The 21,013-nt window shown below is 50.7% G+C and overlaps 1 protein-coding gene across 2 annotated transcripts in view; it reads left to right on the top strand.

The window, feature by feature from the left end:
• Positions 1-20,068, top strand: part of MKNK2 (MAPK interacting serine/threonine kinase 2) — a 34,261-nt gene extending 14,193 nt beyond the window's left edge. For both annotated transcript variants that reach the window (XM_043970165.1, XM_043970264.1), the window contains 9 exons: positions 2,429-2,508; positions 2,881-2,954; positions 5,079-5,183; positions 5,505-5,560; positions 6,857-6,952; positions 10,599-10,793; positions 11,127-11,291; positions 15,568-15,611; positions 16,168-20,068. In XM_043970165.1, coding sequence (XP_043826100.1) covers positions 2,429-2,508; positions 2,881-2,954; positions 5,079-5,183; positions 5,505-5,560; positions 6,857-6,952; positions 10,599-10,793; positions 11,127-11,291; positions 15,568-15,611; positions 16,168-16,408 — 1,056 coding nt within the window. In that variant the 3' untranslated portion in view covers positions 16,409-20,068. The remainder of the gene's footprint in view (positions 1-2,428; positions 2,509-2,880; positions 2,955-5,078; positions 5,184-5,504; positions 5,561-6,856; positions 6,953-10,598; positions 10,794-11,126; positions 11,292-15,567; positions 15,612-16,167) is intronic.
• The last annotated feature ends 945 nt before the right edge of the window (positions 20,069-21,013 follow it).

The following is a 21,013-nucleotide window of genomic DNA, read 5'->3' as shown; positions in this document are numbered from 1 at the left end:
GAAAAGCATCCCTCTTGCTAGTTTCTTCCATGCTGGCTTTGGGAGACACTTGAAGTTGGGGGTTTTTGTTCTGCTGAACAAGGCTGACTGATACTTTATACTTAGCAAGGCTTCCCCATCCCCGTGGCACTAAGTGTTGGGGGCAGCAAGTTAGAGGTCCTGAGGAGGTTGTTCAAGGTCACCCAGACAGCTGCAGAAACTGGTGAAGAATGGACATTTTCTGCCTGAAAATGAGCTTGAAATCCAAGCTAAATTCTAAGACCCTGCTGGAAAATTCGTTAGCTCTCCCCCACCCTCTTCATGCCTGTTTGTGTGTCGATGCCATGGTTTCCCCATCAGTATCATAGGATCATAGCATTTAGATTTAATCAGGTAGGACAGGCAAGGGCATAATCATGGGGTCTCTAATTCTTGGGATTGTCTTGAAGGAAGTGCTTTGTAAACCTTAAAAGGGTTGGGTAAACATGAGATGATTGTTCACAGCTATTTGGTCATAGTTTAAAAAAAAAAACCCTCCCATCTCTGAACCATTTTCTCCATAGCGTCCTGGTGAAGCAGGGAGCACTTAGTATCAGCTCATTTTACTGATGAGAAATCTGAACCTCAGAGGTGAAATTCAGTTCAACAAGTATTTATTGTTGGATCCAACACCATTCTAGGTTCTGGGAATAGAAAGACCAAAATAAAACAGCCCCTGCCCTCAAGGAGCTTAGAGTTCACTTAAATAACTTCCCCCAGAGTGTCATGGTGTCAGAGCCAGGATTAAAAAACCCAATAATACCTGACATCAATATAAGTACCTACTATGTGCCAGGCACCGAGCTAAGCACTTTACAAATATTATCTCATCAGGTCCTCACAACAACCCTGGAAGGTCAGTGCTGTTATCATCCCCATTTTAAAGATGAAGAAATTGAGGCCAAGAGAGGTTAAATTAACTTCCCCAGGGTCACAGAGCTAGTATTGATGTAGGGAGGGGTTTGATTGATCAAACTGATCATGAGGCATCCCAAAGAATTACAAGATTCAGTGTCTCAGTTTCCCAAGTTTTATTGAAAGACTGATGACCACAGGGAGGTGTCTCCATTTGGGAGATAGGAATGGTTATATTTATAGTGAGAAAAAGTAGGTTCTCTCCTCATCCTAATCTCCTCCTTAAGGTGGTACATGGGAGGTCTTATCCTAATTTGGACTTCCTGCAGTCCTAAAACAACCCCCTAGGTGGGTACCTTTTTCCTTGGAGGTGTGTTTTTTGGGGTGTACACATCATAAGGTGAACCTAAGGACATATTTGGCCTTTTCTGTACATGTTCCTAAAGACATGCTTAAACTTGTCAGACCCAGAGGGTCTCTGTATTATTATTATTTTTTTTTTTTTTGCGGGGCAATAGGGGTTAAGTGACTTGCCCAGGGTCACACAGCTAGTAAGTGTCTAGTGTCTGAGGCTGGATTTGAACTCAGGTACTCCTGAATCCAGGGCCGGTGCTCTATCCACTGCGCCACCTAGCTGCCCCGTCTCTGTATTTTTGATATCTTTTTACTTAAGATCTGGTTTCTAGGTGTCCTGTCATCTAGGAATATTAATGTCTATTAATGGTTAATGGTCCCTGTTTACAGTCTCTGTTGATCGTGAGGGTTGATAGGGACAAATCCTCTTAGTTACTGTAAGAACACTAACCTTAGTTTCTCTGTTAACCCTTTTAGGTACTCAAGTCTTGGATTATCTGTTAACCCCTTTTAGCTACAATTGATAGGTTATCTGTTAACCCTTTTTAGCCTCCTCCATCAGTGTCTGACACTGAATTTAAATTTAGGTCTTTGAGAATACAGGACCAGTGCTTATATCCTCCCCAGCTGTTTGGGCCTTCTGCCTCCCAAGTCATAAGTACTATTTGCATTATACTCCAGCATCTATCCAAGAACTTGATGTAGATCCTGTAGTGAAATGAGTGACACCTGGGGCTTCTTTATCTTGCTCTTGGCCAGCAGGAATAAAAATATAATAACAGTAGCTAGCATTTATATATGGCATTCTATGCCCAGGTTTGGAAAGGAATTTAGGGTGCCAGTATATGGAGGAGGGTTGACTCTGGACAAAAGTGGATGGGCACTGGTGCTTGTCTGTCCTTGTTAACCCTTTCTCCTTATCCAGGTGTCTCTTCTTGTCCAGACTTGCCCAACTTATCCTAATAGATCTCTAGTCCCCTTCCCCTGGAGATTTACATCTGAATAGAGAACTTTAAACATTTAGCTAAGAAGTAATAAAGAATATTTGCATTTCAGGCCTGGTAATGTCAGGTCTGGGGGCCCTTCTGCTGCTGAACCTCCCAGCTACCCCCTCTTCCCGACAGGCTGTTTGCTTAGCCTCTTGGGCCCAGTGGGTGGCTCCTCTCTTCTTAGTGACCCCACCAGCCTTTCTCTTTTACAGATCATCGAGAAGCGCCTGGGCCACATACGGAGCCGCGTGTTTCGGGAGGTAGAGATGCTGTACCAATGTCAGGGCCATCGGTAAGGATTCCTTTCCTGTCCCCTGCACCCTCATCCCCACCTCTCTGCCTTGGGAGTTTCAGTTCCTGCCTTCTTCCTACAGACCTGTCTGTGCCCCCACTGTATTTCTGAGCTTGCCAATGGATAGAGACTTTACATTCTCTGGTGAAGGTCATTTCGATGAGCAGGAGCAGCTCCACTAAGGCCCCCTCCTCCCTCCCCAACCCCAGCGCAGTGAGGCCAGCCTCTCCTGGGCATCCCTTAAAGTGGGAGGAAATTCGGATCCCCCTTCGGGCTGGGCCAAGGGCTGCCCATAAAGAGGTTGGAATGGGGTAGGGACTGACAACTGAAGCATCTTCTCCTGCCCCCCACCCCTTCCTCTTTCCCTCCCAGAAATGTCCTTGAACTGATAGAGTTCTTTGAAGAAGAAGAGAGATTCTACTTGGTGTTTGAGAAGATGCGGGGTGGTAAGTATTAGGGGATTTTATCTGAGGCTATGGGTATACGTCTGGGGTTCTCTCTTTGACCCCCTGGTAGGGTATTAACACAGCACCCCTTTCCTTCCTCTTCTCTCCCCTTACCTCTAACTCCTGACATGAAAGACTTGGGTTAAAAAAAGAGCCAGTTAAAATCCATGAAATCTTCAAGGGGACCATAGGATACTTGAGAGACCTCCCTTCTGAATAGGACTAGGAACACATCCCTCTTAGCTACTCAGAAGAAGTGATTTTAAGAAATAGGTTGGGACTGGACCTGGGGTTTTTATTGTTGGGGCAATGATTCTCAAGCCTTTGGGTATTAGGAGCCTTTTGTCCTCTTGAAGATTATCAGGAGCCCCCCCCCCCCTTTTCCCCCAAGAGCTTTTGTTTTTGTGGATTCTAGCTTTGTATTATTAGGAAAATCATTTTCACTTTGGTGGAGCCTCTAGAAGCATCTCACATATTGAGAACAGCTGTTGTAGGGCCCGTGTGTCACACACTCAGCCCCCAGTATTCCTGAATGAGGCCCGGGCCCAAGTAAAATACCATTTGGAAAGAGTTAACAAAATAAATAGAAATACAATAAAACAAGAGATGATACTACATTTCAAAACTGAGTCAACATGTGGCCCACAGGGATCCTTATTTACTTAGGTTGGTTGATGCCCCAGGCCTAAAGAACTCCTGAATGAGGGAATGCCCCATAATGATGCACCTTTTTGGCCTTTTAGAGGATTGTTAAATTGAGCAAAGTGGTTTTGCCCTAGCAGGTAGTCAGGCCTTCTAAGAGGTGGGACAGGCTGAAAATGGGAGCTAATTCAGAGAAATTAGCAGGTGATAGACTCACAAAAGAGTGACTAAGGGTTGTTTTTTTGAGGGAGTCCCTGATTCAGAGGTCCAGGATCTTTGGTTTGGAAGAAATCTTAGTGGGCCCCTAGATAAGTCAAACCCATGGGCTTTCTGTTTGCCAGGCAGAGGGCTAAGTGAAGGGATACAACCAAAAAAAAAGCAAAATAATTGTTCTCAGGCCTCAGGGGGCTTACATTCTTTTTACTTTTTTTGGGGGGGTGTTTAATGAGGATCAAGTGACTTGCCTAGGGTCACACAGCTGGTAAGTGTCAAATGTCTGAGGCTGGATTTGAACTCAGGTCCTCCTGAATCCAGGGCCCATGCTTTATCCACTGTGCCACCTAGCTGCCCCTGTGTTTACATTCTAATGGGAAAAATGACATGTAGATTTTAAGTCCAGAGGAGTAAGCCTTAGCAGCTGGAGGGAATGGGGGGGAGGGGACTTTAAATGCGTCTTAATAGACAGATTATCCCTGGGCCTGAATTCCCTGAAAATCCCCTCTTCCATGTACCCAAGCAGTGGTTACCTACCCTTTGCTTAGAGACTTCCAGAGAGCAGGGGACTTGCTACCTGTTGGAGCAGTTGGTTCCACTCACAGAATTCCCATGGTTGGGAAGTTCTTGCTGAGCTCAAGCCGGGTGCATGTTAGGGGAGAGGCAACCCAAGTGTGGGAGAAGGGTGCCTGTATTTGGGATTAGACCCCCGGATTTGGGTTTCAAATCTGCCAACGGACTCTAGACGGGTCACTCCTCAAATGAGCTTGAGTTTCTTGTGGAAGACCCTGCCCTCCGTGCCCAGGTGGGTGGGTGGAAGTGTCACACAGCACTGTGGACGTGAGGGGTCATCTCCAGGGTGGTAACACCCCCTGCCCCAACAGCCAGAAGATGCAGGAGGCAGGCGAGGTGGTCACATTCTTGGCACATCCCTAGACTCAGTGTGTGTTAGTGGAAAGAGCACTAAACTCGGTGTCAGAGGGGTCCTGTTTTTGAATCCTGAGACTCTTGTTAGCTGGGTAACCCCCGTGCAAGACAGCGCTCTGAGCCTTGGTTCTCTCCTCTGAAAACAGGGGTGATCACACTTGGACTGTCTGCCTCCTTGGGTGGTTTTGAGGAAAGCCCATAGAAAGGTGTTGGATCCATGCCAACAGAAGTGGCATTACCGGGGTCACCCCTTTCCAGGGATCTGTGTGTGTGTGGGGGGTGAGGCTGGCCCTCCCCTGTGACCTGTGCCTTACCCCCCTCTTCCCCTCTGCCCCCTGGCAGGCTCCATCCTCTCTCATATCCATCAACGACGTCATTTCAACGAGCTTGAGGCCAGCATGGTGGTACAAGACATTGCCAGCGCCCTTGACTTCTTGCACAATAAAGGTGGGCAATGTCGGGGTATGAGGGGAGGGGACTTGGCAGAGAAGCAGAGGGGCTGGCTCCCTCCCCCTCTCTCCTCTCCTCTGTCCTGCCCTACCTGCTTCGTGCCCCAGCCGGGTGGCTCTCTGCCTCCTGCTGAAGCTTGGCACAGGAGCCACTCCCCACGACCAACACTTGAAGCCTTCAGAAAAAACCTGGTCCGGGGTTTGAAGGAAACTCCTGTGGTCTACCTGGTCCTGCCCTCCCTCCCTGCCTCCTTAAGCTCTTTCCATAGTGCCCTCCCCCACCCTCTTGACTTGCCTCCTCTGTCTGGCTTTCCCCCAGGGATTGCACACAGGGATCTTAAACCTGAAAACATCCTCTGTGAAAATCCTGACCAGGTGAGGAAGAGGCTCCTGCCAGGAGCGGCCTAGAGGCTCGGGGCCTGGGGGGGAGGGGAGTGATGGGCCCCTTGGGCAGCAGACCTTAGAGCAGGGGCTTTTCCAGGTAAGTCCAGATACCAAGCCCCCTCCCCCACCCCCACCCCCACCCTCTGCTGCTGACTCAGAAGCACAGACTCACAGCTGGGAAGATCCTCAGCCATCCCCTAGTCCAGGGTCTTGGAACCCTTCAGACCTAGTCCTGGAGAAGCCGGGATCCCTTCTCAGAATCCCCCCTCCCCCTTTTTAAATGCATAAAATAAAAAGCAAAGGATTACAAGGGAGATTGAAACGTACTTATAAAGATCTTTACAACAAATTTTAATTAACTTTAAAATATTTAAAATAGAAATATTTAAAAAGACAAATTCACAGACTTTCTGAAATCTCTTGATCCCCTTAGGGGGTCTGGACCATCACATAGTATCCCTGGTCTAGTCCAACCCCCACCCCTCCTTATTTTGCAGAGGTGAAAACTAGAGCTCAGAGCAGTGAGGGGGCTTGAGCTAGGTCTTACGACTCCCGTTGCGTGCTCTTTCCATTGTAACATTCTGTAGCTGGCTCATGGTGCGAGTGCTAGTGTGGCTACTTTTGGTCAGGTCTTTTGTTTCTTCATCTGTAAGATGGGCGTGATGCCCTCTCGTCTAAGGACGCTCTATGAAAGTGCTCTCCCCCTTCAGGGGATTCTGGGCCAGGCTTGGGGTGCTCCTGGGAAGGAGAGCGAGGTGCATGCAGCCAGGGACTAACAGGAGGAGGGTGTCCCCAGTAATGGTTTCAGGACAGTGTAGCCAGGCTGCCTGTGGCCTCAGGGGTCCGACACCCTTTTGTTTCCTCTCATCCTGCCTTGGGAAATTGAACCTTAGTGGAACTGGCCAGGCCAGAGGGACATTCGGCAAGTGCTACAGGTAGATGCCCCCTCCTCTGCTCCTCAGCTCCCCAGGCCTGGCCTCTCACAGGGATGGTTTCAGAGGCCAGCAGGCTGTGACGGGGCAGGGTGTGGAATGATGGGATGGGTCAGTGGTTCAGGAGTAAAAATGACAGCCCTGTGGTCAGATCTCCCCTCAGACATGCTCTAGCTGGGTAGCCCTGGGCAAATCAGTCCTTGTCATCTCTGGGTCTTGGTTTCCCTACTTGTGACATAAGAATGATCATACCCGAGGTGGTTGTGGGGAAGAGTCCTTGAAGGTCTGACGAGGGGGCTGGGGTCCCTGCCCTGCACCCATCAGCCTGTCTTCCACTCTCTGCTCCTCCTGGCAGGTTTCCCCAGTCAAGATTTGCGACTTTGACCTGGGCAGTGGCATTAAGCTCAATGGTGACTGCTCTCCCATCTCCACCCCGGAGCTGCTCACACCGGTAAGTCTCACCCACCAGCCGACCCTGCTTGGGGCATGGGAGGCAAGTGCCCTTGGGTGTTTGGCACTGGGATTGACTGACATGTGATGTTCAGTCTGATGAGACCACTGGGCATCTGCTCTCTCCCTTCATGGCAGTCGGGTTCTCTGAGGTGACACGGTGAGAGTTCATGGCCTCTTGGCCCCCGGCCCATGTTTGAGTAATGCCTTGGGCTCACCTTTAGGTCGGCCAGCCCATGCAGTAGTGAAGCAGGTGCGCCCCCCCCCCCCCGGCCTCCCCATTGCCCTGGCATCGTACCCGTGTGGTTCTGGATATTCAGGAGAAGGAGGGAAGGAGGGGATGAGCCGGGGATGCCGTGGATCTAATGTGAGTGGGCACGTCCTACCTGGGTCAAAGTAGTTCTGACCTGCATGGCTTTGGCTGTGCTTAGGAGGAATGACCACTGACTTTTTTTGTTGTTGTTGTTGTTTGTTTTGTTTTTGTTTTTTTGTGGGTAAGTGAGGGTTAAGTGACTTGCCCAGGGTCACACAGCTAGTAATTGTTAAGTGTCTGAGGTCGGATTTGAACTCAGGTTCTTTAGAATCCAGGGCTGCTGCTCTATCCACTGGGCCACCTAGCTGCCCCACCACTGACTTTTAAGGGAGCTGGTCTGTGTTCACTGGGGATGTGTTGGCAAAAGGATCCATTGCCCTGGGCCCCCAGGGGAGCCTGGTGGGATAGGACTGGGCATGGCCCTGGCGTCCCCTTTTCTCCGGGACCAGCACTTGCTCTGCCCCCCCTGGGCCCCAGAGTTACATAACACCCCCATTCCTGGTTGGCCTGGAGCAGAGCCCAGCAGCATGGGAGGAGCCCAAGGGAGAGAGCTTAGGGCTCGCCTTAGCAACAGTGGCTCTGATTGGTTGGGGGGGGGCGTCACCCAAAAATGGGTCAGGCGAGGCTTGGGAGAAGCAAAAGAGGTGGGGCTCTGGGGTGCTGGGGCACCCCCGGGTGCACTTAAGTGTGTTTGGGGCAGGGTGGCATTTGAGGACTGAGCAAGGGGCGGGGCTTCTCTGGGAGGATGGAAGCTTCACTCCTGGGGCCTGTAGTTGCAGCCCAGTGAAATTCCTGCCCATCGGCCACTCGTGCCCCCCCCCCTTTCTGTCCCATCCTGCCCCACCCTTGGGTTAAGGCTGGTGCTTGGAGTTTGTCCCTGCTCTCCCCCCAACTCCAGCCAGTCACCCTTGACCTAACCCTCCCCAGGAGCTGCCTCCCCACCCACCTTCTGTCTCCCACTTGGGGCGAAGCGGGTTTATGGTTTCACAGAAGATGTGTTTGGGGCATTTTCTCTTCCTAATTCTCAGGGGAACAAACTGAGAAGTGGTCAGAGATAGGCCTTGGGGGTCAGCCTTCCTGCTGCAGGGTCCCTTGGGGCCAAGGGAGGGAGCTAACCTTCCCGAAGCTGGCCCCTCCTGTTTGGCCCTTCCCACCTCTCCCAAGGCGGAATCCTTGGCTGGGAGCCCAGTCTGGGCGGGGAAGGAGCTGATGCAAGCCTGTCCTGCTGGGTGGGGAAGGTGAGGCTCCCCGCTGGAGCTGGGGCGGGCCAGACCGCCCACCCCCCCATGCTGCTCAGACAACCTTCACCTCTCAGGCACAAACTTACACTTTGTCTGTGTGTGTAGAAGCCGGGGAGAGCTGCCCAGCCCCCCTCTTTGCCCCAGCTCGCTTCCTGTCTCTGGTGCACATAGGGCCTCCCTCTTGCCCTCCCCACAGGCCTCTGGGGAGGCTGGAAAGTCCCCGTGGCTGGCTGGCTGGCGCTGTCTGTGCCTTAACTCTTCCTGTACCCACTGGCTGACACTGGGAGGGACCTTAAAAGATCAGACCCTACCCGGCTCACCTTTCAGGGCTCGTTTCTTCATCTGTAAAATGAGGGGGTCCCTTCCTGCTCTGTCTGCCTCTGATGCTGTGCTGTCTGGAGCAGTTCCTCCATTAGTCAGGCAACAAATCCCACTCAGGCCCCTAGGGTGTGCCCAGGGCTGGGGCTGCAGAGAAAGGCAAAAGCCAGCCCCGGCCCTCAGAGGGCTCCCTGTCCATGTACAGCAAGTAATAGGGGGAGATGATCCCCAGGGGAGGGTCCCGAGAGGCTTCCTGTGGGAGGGAGGAGACCGGAGAAAGGGTCCAGAGTTAGAGTCCTTTGAATTAAGGCTCTTGAGCCCCAGGAGGGTGAGAGGACAAAGCCAACCAGCCTCACGCCGATCCTGCTGCTGGTGCTGATGCCGGACTGTGCACAGGGCCTGGCACATAGGAGGCGCTTGGGAAGGGGCGAGCCCGAGGGCTGAGATTCAAACCCAGGTCCTGGGACTGGCAGGTCTGGCCATCCTGCTCCTTGTAGCTCACACCCTCTTCTGGCCTCCCAGGAGGACATGCATTGCAGCGCAGGGTCAGATGTAGGATGGATGGGACACCTTGGCTGGGGTAGAAGTTGGGTCCTTGATGGGGGGCATTGGAAAATCTGCCCATTCTCCTCTTTCATTTGGAGGGGCAGAGATGCAGAGCTACTGCCCCACTGCTGTGGAACCACCGACAACCCCGGGCAAGAGTCCTGACTCTGGGGAGACCTGGCCGGGCGTGGTGTGGGTGGGGCTCAGACACAGGAGAGTGAATGTGAGACAGAAGGTCACAGGACTGAGGGGTGGAAGGGACCCTGGCGCCCAGTCCCTCCTGTTGGACAGAGGAAGGAAACTGAGGTGTTGCTGTAGTACTTTGAAACTGAGGCTCAATCCGTGAGTTAATCAACAAACATTTATTAAGTTGAGAGATCTGGGTTCAAACCATCCCTCAGCCACTTAGGAGCTTCGTGACCCTGGGCAAGCCACTTCACCTCTGTCTGCCTCAGTTTCCTCATCTGTAAAGTGGGGATAATAACAGCACCTCCCTCCTAGGGAGGACAAAGTAATGTTTACATGCCAGGCACTGCTGCCATAATTGTGACCATAAAACTGGAGGTTGGCTTAGAGATTATTATTGAGATCCTCCCAGATGAAGAAACTTTGCCAAGAGGAAAAAGGAAAAAGTTTCCCAGAAAACTTGACACCCATGGGAACGCTTGGCCTTCCCACCATGTCCACCCCCGGACTCCCTGGCCTGGCACTCAAGGCTATGGCCAGTCTGGCCTCAACCACCCAGTGTGACCAGCTCCATCTTCCTGTTAATTGTCTCCTAAGAAGGCTGTCTGCCCTGCCTTGGTGCCTTTTCCCTATCTCCTCCCTTTTCTTCTCTGTTTATTTTAATTAATTATCTGTAATTGCCATCTCCTCCCAGAAGTCCTCCCTGACTACCCCACAGCTTTGGGTGCCTTCCTGAAGCACAGACTGCCCAGCCATGGGCCCTTCTGTGCCTCTGGGTCTGAGATGGGACGTCCCCTCTTCCTCCATCTTGTGTGGGGCTTGTCCTTGCTCGGTGCTCTAGGCAACCCATTGTCGGAGCATCCAGCGGGGCTCAGACCTGGCTTTGGCTGCCTGCCATCCATGCAGTCCCTTCTAGCTCCCGGTTCTGAGCTCCTCTCTGCATCCTCCCCTGCCTGGCACAGTGCCCCACACTTCCCGGATCTTCATTGGATATTAGTGGGCTTTCCCGGGGGCCGCCTCTAACCCTCCCTTCTCCCTCCTAGTGTGGCTCCGCAGAGTACATGGCCCCGGAAGTGGTGGAAGCTTTCAGTGAGGAGGCCACCATTTATGACAAACGGTGTGACCTGTGGAGCCTTGGGGTCATCCTCTACATCCTGCTCAGCGGCTATCCCCCCTTTGTGGGCCACTGCGGCAGTGACTGCGGCTGGGACCGGGGTGAAGCTTGTCATACCTGCCAGGTGAGGGCCCTGGAACACTGGTCCCCCCCACCCCCACCTCTGGCATTCTCCGGTTCTGAAACACTCATTCAACTATAGGACACATCTCATCATGATGGGGAGGCGAGAGACAGACCCACACTTACAGACATAGGCACTCAAGGGCAAGAAGGAGAGGGATGGGGCCCTCTGCTCGTCCCCCAAAGTTTTCTCTTCTCTCCCCAGTGAATCATACTGGTGTCCAGGCCTTTCATGGGATCCACAGCAGGGGTTCGAGTCAGGGAACTAGGGTTCTGAAAGTTACTGGATGATTCCTCAGTGACTTTGTGTGTCTTCCCTCTGGCCCTCCCCTAGAACATGCTTTTTGAGAGCATCCAGGCAGGCAAGTACGAGTTCCCTGACAAGGACTGGGCCCATATCTCCTTTGGAGCCAAAGACCTCATCTCCAAGCTGCTCGTCCGGGATGCCAAGAAGCGGCTGAGTGCGGCCCAGGTCCTGCAGCACCCCTGGGTGCAGGGGGTGAGTGTCTCTTGGGCTGGGGAAGTGGCCTCATCTGCTGTTTAGGTTCCAGGGAGTGGTGATTGAACGTGGGGAAGGAGAGGGAAGAGTTGGCCACCCTCTGAATGCTAAAGGGGATGAGGGAGGGGGGCGTGGCTGCTGGGGATTCCCAACCCTGGGTTTTACCCAAGCTCCTGAAGTGTCCTTAGATTCCAAGAAGTGTCACAGAATGATAGAAGAAGATACCTTTTCAAATGAAGAAGCTGAGCTCCCTGAGAAATTGTGACTGATGAGAAAACTTTGGGAAAATCAGAATAATTGGGAACCATAAGCTGGTCTGCCTTAGTAATAATAGATAACAGGTTTCAGTAGTGTTCTAGGGTTTACTGTGTCCCTGGGAGGTAGATAATATAAGTGATGGACCCATTTGACAGATGAAGAAACTTGAGACTCATATTCTGCGGTCATAAAGCTATAAGAAGTCAGAATGAGACTTGTACACATGCCACCTGCTGCCAAACCCAGCGCTTTTCCCACAATTCTGTGCCACCTCTTAAACTTTAGAAATATCCTTCTTACTTGACAGATTAGAAAACTGAGGCCCATTCAAGCGACTTTGCCGGAGCCCTTCAAGGGATAGACAGATAGCGCTTGCTCTGTTTAACCTAGTAGACAAGAGATTGGCTCAATGGGGAGGGGATGTTCTACAGTCTCCGCTGTCATGGAATTTGTATGTAGTCATTTGTGCTTTGTCTCTCCCCTTAGACTATGAGTTCTTTGAGAGCAGAGACTGTTATTCTGCCTTTCTCTGTTTGCCCTGAGCTTAACATGGTGCTGGGCACAGAGGAAGCACCTATAAATTTGGCCTCTTTTGGGGCACAGGTGGCAGAGAAGCAATGGTGCCCTGAAGCAGATTATCGGGTGTTGTAGCGAGAGGCACAGAGTGCCCCAGTGGGAGGGTCACCACCAGCTGGTAAGTAGGCATCTGAGCAGGAAGGGACCTCAGGGTTACCTAGTCCGGCCCGTACCTGATCAGCAGTTCCCTCTGTAACGAGGAGGCCTGCAGACCTTGCCCGATGACCTCTCATGAGCAGAAGCTTCCCAAGGACTCCCTCCCACTTTGGGGTGCTGAGTTATCAGGAAGTTGTAAAGCTTAGATCTGCCACTTCTTGGCATTTTCTCCCCTCCCCCACATTGCCCTTAGCTCCCTCAGTGGCCCTCCTCTGGACTCTGGAAGAAAGGCAGCCCCAAAAGCTATTGCATCCCTCCACTACACAGGGCTGTGACAGTCCCCTTGTACTCTGCCTGGCCAGATCACGTACTGAATACTGGGTACCCATCTAGTCCAGGGCTTCATAACGTTTTTGGTGTCCTGGGAAAGCCTCAGACCCCTGCTCAGAATAGTATTCCTAATAATACATAATTATATGTAATTAATAATACACAACACATATAAAATCACAGAGTAAACCAGTTATGTTGACATAAAAATGATCATTTGTTTTCCCATTCAAGTTTGTGTGACGCCTTGCAATCTTTGGGTCCCTGGATCCCAGGGCCAGTTTAGATCTTTTTTTTTTTTTTTTAAGTGAGGCAGTTGGGGTTAAGTGACTTGCCCAGGGTCACACAGCTAGTAAGTGTTAAGTGTCTGAGGCCAAATTTGAACTCAGGTCCTCCTGAATCCAGGGCCAGTGCTCTATCCACTGCGCCACCTAGCTGCCCTGGCCAGTTTAGATCTTAGGTCTAGTGCAGTCCCCCCGTTCTACAAGTAAAGAAACAGAGACTCAGGTCAAATGACTGGCCCAGGATCGCACGGCTAATTAAACGCCAGAGTTAGGATATGAGTCCGGGCCACGGCCTGACTCCCAAGGCCAGTGTTCTGTTTACTTCATCATGCTGAGTCATTAGAGGAGAGAAATGGTTAACAAGAATGTCTCTGAAGTAGGGAGACAGGGACGCATAAGGAAGGTCTCCAGGAGAGACTGTCCTAAGGCTGCCTCCCTGAAGTAGTCATGCTTCTCCACTCTGCTAAATGTGTTAAGCACCTGCTATCTATGTCCAACCCTGTGCCAGGGGCTGTGGGACCCGCCGATAAACCTGTTTGAGAGAGATAAGGTATATATACACACAGGAAAAAAAAAACGAACAATCTTAGGTTGTGTTTGCTCAGGGCAGAATGAGTGGGGTGCATAGATAAGTCTGGAGTTCATGGGGTGGGGAGACTGGGGAGTATCGAAGGTCTGCTGAGGTGGTCAAGAAAGGTGTCTCGGTGGCCCTTGGGCTTAGGCTAGACCTTGGGGTCTGAGCAAAGTGTGGAAGAGAAAAGGGATGGCCAGGCTGGGGATCTATCTCACTACAGTTGTGAGTTTCCCATGACGGTGAAGTGCCGGGCTGGTCCCAAATGGTTATGTGTGAGGCTTTCGACCTTTGAGAGAGAGATGAGATAACGTGAGGTCAGAAGAGATGAGACGGCCTGACGCTGTCCCAAGGTCTGCTTTAGTGAATGAATAAGAATGACCCATGGAGCTGAAAATTAAGAGCTGCAAGTTTCTTTAGTGGTCATCAGATCCAGCTCCCTTGTTTTACGGATAAGGAAACTGAGTCACAGGGCCTGACTCCAAGGACATAGGAGTAACTTTACAAAGGAGGAAAGAGGTTCAAATGATTGACCTAAAAGTCACAGAGGCCTAGAATAAGTGTTAAAGCTGGGCTTTATTGTTACTGGTCAAATTGGAGGCTGCCTTCCTAAATGGAGAGCGTTAAAAAGAAAAAGAGGGGCAGCTGGGTGGCACAGTGGATAGAGCACTGGCCCTGGATTCAGGAGGACCTGAGTTCAAATCCAGCCTCAGACACTTGACACTTACTAGCTGTGTGACCCTGGGCAAGTCACTTAACCCTAATTGCCTCATCAAAAAAAAGAAAAAGAGAGGATGTGTATGTTGAAAAATAGATTAGACGTCATCCCCACCCAAATTTGGGGGAAGGTCCAGCCAACATTGAGACCGATATTATGGTGTGTACATGGGTACTTCCTTAGAGCTATTCTTCACCCCATTACACATCCTTCTTACGATTTCAGTTGGGTTTTTGGACCTCATTATATACCTTGGGAAACTTGCATCCAGTCCTTGCTCTGTCATCTCCTGGTCCTTTCTAAGCTGTCGAAGTCTGACTTCCCTGTTTGAACTGGGACCAGTTGCCTCAGCGTCTTCATCTGGCACAGATCCTGAGCCTGTAATTCTGTGATTTTAACTTATTAAGTCTAAGAACAGATGTAGTTTATTCCTCGTGACCTTAGACAAGTCGTTTGGTCTCTGTACCTCAGTTTCCCCATCTGTTTGCTCTTTAATGAGGCCATTGATCCCTCCTACTTCTAGAATTCAATGAATCTAAAATAGACCTGACTCCAGAATTTTTTTTTTTTTTGGCTCCAGAAATGTTAGGAAGTCCTGCCATTGGGGAAAGTGTTTTTGTTTCCCACCAGCCTGATGACATTAATCCTTTAAGTTGGCACAATAACTTGGCTTTTCCTTAAGTTGCTTTCCAGTCCGTTTTCTTGTTGGAGTGCCGCCCCCCTTGAGGTAGCCAAGTCTCCACTTCCCAAGTGAGAAGGAACTGATGCCCTTGGACATCCAGGGACTTGGCCCAAGGTCAAGGTCTTCATTGTGACCTTTATGCACATACTCCCTCGTGATTTTATAGAGTGCTACCCCTTTAATGGCTTCTATTATCCCCACTTGGTAAATGGGAAAAATGAGATAGGGAAGGGACTTGTCCAAGGTGTCACAGCATGGTCAGGATCAGACCTTGTTTGTTCTCAGGCATAGATGTGGTTATGCCATTCTTCCCACTGAAGCCCTTGGGGGCTCTCTGTTACCTCCTCCTCAACCTTTTTTTGTTTTGTTTTGTTTTGTTTTGTGGGGCAGTGGGGGCTAAGTGACTTGCCCAGGGTCACACAGCTGGTAAGTGTCAAGTGTCTGAGGCTGGATTTGAACTCAGGTACTCCTGAATCCAGGGCCAGTGCTTTATCCACTGCACCACCTAGCCGCCCCTCTCTGTTACCTCCTAAAGAATCCCTCCCACCCCAGCCCAGCTTGGCATTGCTGGACCTCTGGGTCCAGCAAATCCAAGGAAGGCATGGGCTCACAGCTGCCTTCTTGCCTGGTACTGCTCTTGGGTGAGGATGCAGAGCCGTCCCATGGTTGAAGCAGGGCCTCTGGCCTCGGGAGCTGCTGAGGCCCTCAGCTTGCCAGCAGTCTGGCCCGTGACTGATGAAGGTCTTATGTTCTCATTGCAGTGTGCTCCGGATAACACCTTTCCCACTCCAATCATCCTGCAGAGGTGAGACAGCCCCCAGCCCTCCCCCCCTCCTCAATCTTTCAGTCTTGCTCTGGAGAGGGGCTTATGCTTCTGGGCCTGGTATGGGAAGGAGGCCGATCTTAGCTGGACTTCCCTGGAAGACCTATCCTCCCCAAAGGTTTGGGCACCAAAGATGGTGGCTCGTCCAGTGCTGCTCTTAAAAGGACTTTGTCCGGCTTAGAATTGAGGAGCTCATTCCAAAATTGGAGGCTTTTGGAGGCTTTGAGCCTTCTCACTTGTCCAGGGGAGACAGCAATTGAGTATCCATCCTTGTTGGCCAGCTTAGCCCAGTGGTCAGAGCCCTAAAGTAAGGGTCTTGAGGGTACTTGCTTTGGATTGTGGCTTTCACCTTGTTTTCTGGCCTCACCTCGACCCCTGGTCCCAGCTCCTGCCATACCCAGAAGCCATCACTTCTCTCCAAGTTGCATCCTTACCCCCTGTAAAGCCCGACAGTTCTAGCAGCTGGGGAGGTAGTAATGGGAGGTGATAGGGATTATCGAGTTGGTCCTAACTGTTCTGCCTTCCCTTCGTCCCCTAGAAACAGCAGTGCCAAAGAACTCACCTCCTTCGCAGCCGAGGCAATCGCCGTGAACCGCCAGCTGGCCCAGCGCGAAGAAGACGAGGAGGAGGAAGAAAACCGACCAATCGTCATCAAAGCTACCTCATGTTCCATGCAGCTGTCGCCACCGTCCAAGTCGAAGCTGGCCCAGCGGCGGCAGAAGGCCAGCTTGTCCAAGGCCCTGGTCAGCCCCCTGGTCCTGGTCAGCGAGCACATGTAACGGCCCCAGCCAGGTCCCCCCCACCCCCTCCTGCGCATTCATCCCGTCGAGGTTTGGTGGGGTCGGGTTTGTTTTTTAGAGCTGTTGCCAGCCGGCCGTCACTCCCTCCTCTGGCTGGTTTCCAGGGAGTTCAGCTGACCTTGGGAGTCGTTTTTTCTTTTTTTTTTTTATAAACATTTTTTAAATGGTCTAATGGTATTTACCAACAAAGCAAGAATGCGGCACACACCCCAGGCACGCTTGAAGGGCGTGTGGCACACTGACATTTGTGGGTCCTTTTTTGTTGATGAGCGTTCCCTCCCTTCCTACGCCAAAGGATGCGCTGTAAACTCAGCTCACCCCATACTGTGAAAGACGGTCAGTCAGTTGTGTGAAAAGTAAGCGGGGTTCTCCACCCCCTGCCCTACCCTGACCCCTCCACTTTCCCTTACTCCCTTTCCAGATTGAGTGGAAAGAATCAGCTCAGGAGGAAGGCCTGTTGTCCTAACTCAAGAAGCTTTTAAGTCTTCCAGAGCAGGTGATGGGTCCCTGGGGTAGGAAAGTGCCAGTGGATGGTGGGGGGACAGGGGAGGAATGTTCTCCCCTCCCCACCACACCCCTGCCGCTGCATATAGATGCAGATTTTCTATACGTGTGTGTATACATGTGCATTTTATTATTGTGCGTGTATATATACATAGATGCAAAGTTGATCTTGCATTCATCCAGCCCCATGGGGGAAATTCTCTGTATTCTAAGGGAAGCTCTCCCCACCTGGCCTGTGGCACCCACAGTGAGGGATGTGGCCCCGTCCCTAAGCTCCAGGTGAAATGTTAACACACTCCAGATAGGATGGCCTTCCAATCCTTTACTCTTTTTCCCAAGCTCTCCTTTTGGGGTCTTGTTGGGAGGACAAGCTTCACACAGCAGGATGTGTTGGCCTTGGGGCAGTAGGATCCAAGAGGAGGCCCTGCAGGCTGAGAGAGCCAAGCTGGGCCACCCCCGGGGGCTCTCTCCTCCTCTCCCTCTTTCTCCCTCTTCCCTCCCCCCCTTTGCCTCTCCCCATCACTGACTGGCCAGAATGTAGTCTAAGAGCAGGTTGGTGGCTGCCTTTCTTCCTTACTCAGCCCCCACAGGCTAAACTCCTTTCCCTCCTCTTCCCCCACCCCCATCTCCTGGGGCAGACAATCTGGGTCTTCTGCAGATTCTCCCTCTCTTTTTTTTCCTGGGGCCCTGTTAGGTATTGGCCTCCCTGGGGGAAGCAAGTGTACCTGACTGCTGGTGATAGGGATAAGATGCTGCTGGCAGGTGCTGGGACCCAAAATACGGGTGACTCCCATATCCCAGGCAGGGAGGAAGGAGGAGAGCTGGGTTCCCTATGTTCCCTGGGGTTGTTGCTGTCAGCTCCTGTGGTGGGAGGGGTGTTCTGTTAGGGCACCTGGGTGGGGCACCGCCACCTCCCCATGCCCACCCTGGTCAAACTTGTGCCAACCTTTGGTAGGACAGTAGAGAATCAAGGTGGGGCAAGAACTAGGGGAAAGCTTTATTCATCTTCATCTGCTGGAACAGGCTACTCAGGTGCCTAGATCTTGGGCACCTGGGCCCCAGGGCCTATGGTGCCTCTTTTCAGGCCTCAGGATAAGTGGGGCAATGACATGCCCACTGCCTTCCCCTAGGTTTGGAGTTGAGCCCAGAATGGGCAATTTCAGTCAGTGGGGATCAAATGGAAGGAAGTCCCTCATCTTCCCCTACCCCAAACAGAAGCCTGAAGTTTGAACAAACTCCAGCCCCCAAGGGGAATATTTACTTTGCCAACATTCAGGAAAAAAGCTTCTAGTTTCCTGCTTGGACTTTAGGTGTCTCGGATGCTGGGGCTCAGTAGATCCAAGCGGATCAGGGCTCTCTGGTTAGATATCTGAAGTAACACTCCAGCCAGGAATTACTCAAGAGAGAAAGAGAGGCCTGGTGTTTTCCTGGGTCCCTCTCTCCTCTCCAACACCATCCAGTATCAAGAGACACCCTCCCAGAAGCCAGGAGAGGGCACCTATTGGATGGGTGTTTTCTTCCCATCCCACCTTTGCATTCTGGGCAGTGATAAACTATGCAATACCAGTTCCGTCTTATGTATGCATATGTGTGTATATATACATATATATGTGTGCGTGTGTGTGTGTATGTATATACACACACGCATGCACACATAAAATTTTTTCTTTCCCAGTCAGGGAGGTGAAGATGGTGGAACGTGTTTGGAGAGAAGTCCTCAGGTTTTCTTGATAGTCAGTTCCCCTAAGCCTCAAATAGCATTTTTCTCGTACCCTCAGTCCTCATTTCTCTGCTATGGAAGCCCCCCTTCCAGCCCTCGGCCAGAACTCCCTTGAATAGTCTGGGTCACGCTGTGTGAGTTTCGTCCCATGCCCACCAGGGAAGTTGGGCAGCCGCTCAGACGGCCACAGATGGAAGCAGGGGATTATGGGGAAGCAATAGTCTTGCTTCTTCAGAGTCCAAGGTCTTTGATTGTACATTGTGTTTTTATAGGGATTTTTGGAGCAATTTGTTTTTATTCTCACTTGTAGATTTCATCCTGCCCTTCCCCCCACCGCCCCCACCCAACGGGTATTTGTCTTATATTAAGAATACTTGAATGGTGTAAGTAGGGGTCAGGCTATCCCCACACTACACCTGGAATCCTGGTCACACCTGGAGGAGGGGGCAGAGGTTTTTTTTTAAAAAAAAAAAAAGAAAGAAAAGAAACAACTCCCTCTTCCTATGTTTTCCCCCCCTCCAATATGCCTTGACCTCCAATCCTCCCCAAATCTTCTTTGGACATAACCTGGCAGGCCAGGGCAGGGCCTGGAGGATTGAAGTTTCCTCCCCTACTGACCTCTACTGAGTGTTGTGGGGTGGGGCATGACAGAGGAGGAAGATGGAAAGACCGTCTGCCTTCTTATATCCTGCCCCTCGCTCCGGCCCCCTTTATGGGTCAGACTGCTGACTCATTTCCAAAGACTCTGTCTGCAGTATCTGAAGTTTCTTGAGTAGGATGGGGGTGTCAAAAGAAAAATCTATGGTGGTTCTTTCCAGCTGGGAGTTTTCTGGGATTTTTTTTTTCTTTTAACTCCCCCCCCCCAAAAAAAAAAGCCTTGGAGACTCAAATTGCTGTTTTCCCCCTACTAATCAGAACTTAGCAGATACTGATGACTGACTTTTATTTTTGTTTTTTAAATTTAGGTTCATTTTCCCCTTCCTGCCCAACTCCTTTCCCCCACCGCACCCCCTTCAGTCAATTAATTCAACTTGGAACTGGTTAGAAATGTTACTGTGAACCTGACTTTTTCAAGGCTCATAAAGAGATGCACCCCCTGTCCCCACCCCAACAATGGGGTTGGCTATTCTTGAAAGTGGCCGAACCGATGTCACGCACTGCACTGCTGGTATCCAAGACTGGCCCCCGTGAGAAGGGGTCCGTCAGCTTAGAAACTGCTTTTAAAAAAAAAAAAAAACCAACAACAACGGAAAACACACCAACCCAATAGAACGAAAAGGAGGGGAAAAAAAGCACTTTAACTATGGGGTACCAGGCAAACTGATACAACTCAAGAGTTTTCCTTTATAACAACTATCAAATGCCAGAATTTTGTATTCTGTTTTGTAAGAATTTAATAAAAGCATTGCAACCTATCGATTGTAGAAGACTGTGTGGTCTTCCCCATTTGGTGCCGGGCCAGGCTTGTTGGCTTGGGAGACGGGTGATTGTGTCACATTGGCTTTTGCCCTCATGGAGTTGGGGGTGGGCTGGGGAGGAGCAGGTACATGACGGATGACTTTAGTGATATATGGCAGAGTGCCTAGAGAGGGGACAATAGCTCCCCAGCCTTACAGGACTTCAAGGTTTGCTCTTGGAGGCAGGTGGCACAGGCAAGAATGAGCTTAGGGTCACAGCGAATATGGGTAGGGGAGATTAGAGAGCACGGGACTGAAAATGATCTAGAACATGACTTCTTAAGCTTTTTCCACTCACGATCCCTTTTTGCTGGAGAACTTTATGCAGCTCTGGGGTAGGTAGGAATATAAAATTCAACACACAACCTTTTAATGTTGCCAAATTTTTTGGGACCCTCACATTCAGTTATACTACCCTGTGTGGGGTTAAGACCCACAGTTTAAAAAGTTTTGGCTAGAAGGGGCAGAACAATGAACCAAATCTAATAGATCAAACTAAAGGCATCCACAAACTTTAAGGAGGCCAACAAGGGAAGGAGGAAAAAAAGGTCTTAATGTTTCTCCCAACACAAGTGACCCCATTTTGGAGAGAGTCTCTATTTTGGGGTAAACTGAACAAATGCAAGTATAAGAATTTACCCCCATCGCAATTTGCTCTGTAAAGCTATGCATAAAAATAAGTTCCTACATAACAGTAGAAGACATTAGGTACTTGAGACGTTAGAGAAATCTTTGCTTTGTCCTGCCTACAAAGGCAGTTGTAGGCAACTTTTTGTTTTGGTTTGGTTTTTTTGTGGGGCAATGAGGGTTAAGTGACTTGCCCAAGGTCACACAGCTAGTAAGTGTTAAGTGTCTAAGGGTCGGATTTGAACTCGGGTCCTGAATTCAGGGCCGGTGCTTTAT

The sequence above is a fragment of the Dromiciops gliroides genome, chromosome 1 (assembly GCF_019393635.1).
Source record: "Dromiciops gliroides isolate mDroGli1 chromosome 1, mDroGli1.pri, whole genome shotgun sequence".
NCBI classification, from domain to species: Eukaryota; Metazoa; Chordata; class Mammalia; order Microbiotheria; family Microbiotheriidae; genus Dromiciops; species Dromiciops gliroides.
This window is presented reverse-complemented; position numbering and strand designations above follow the sequence as displayed.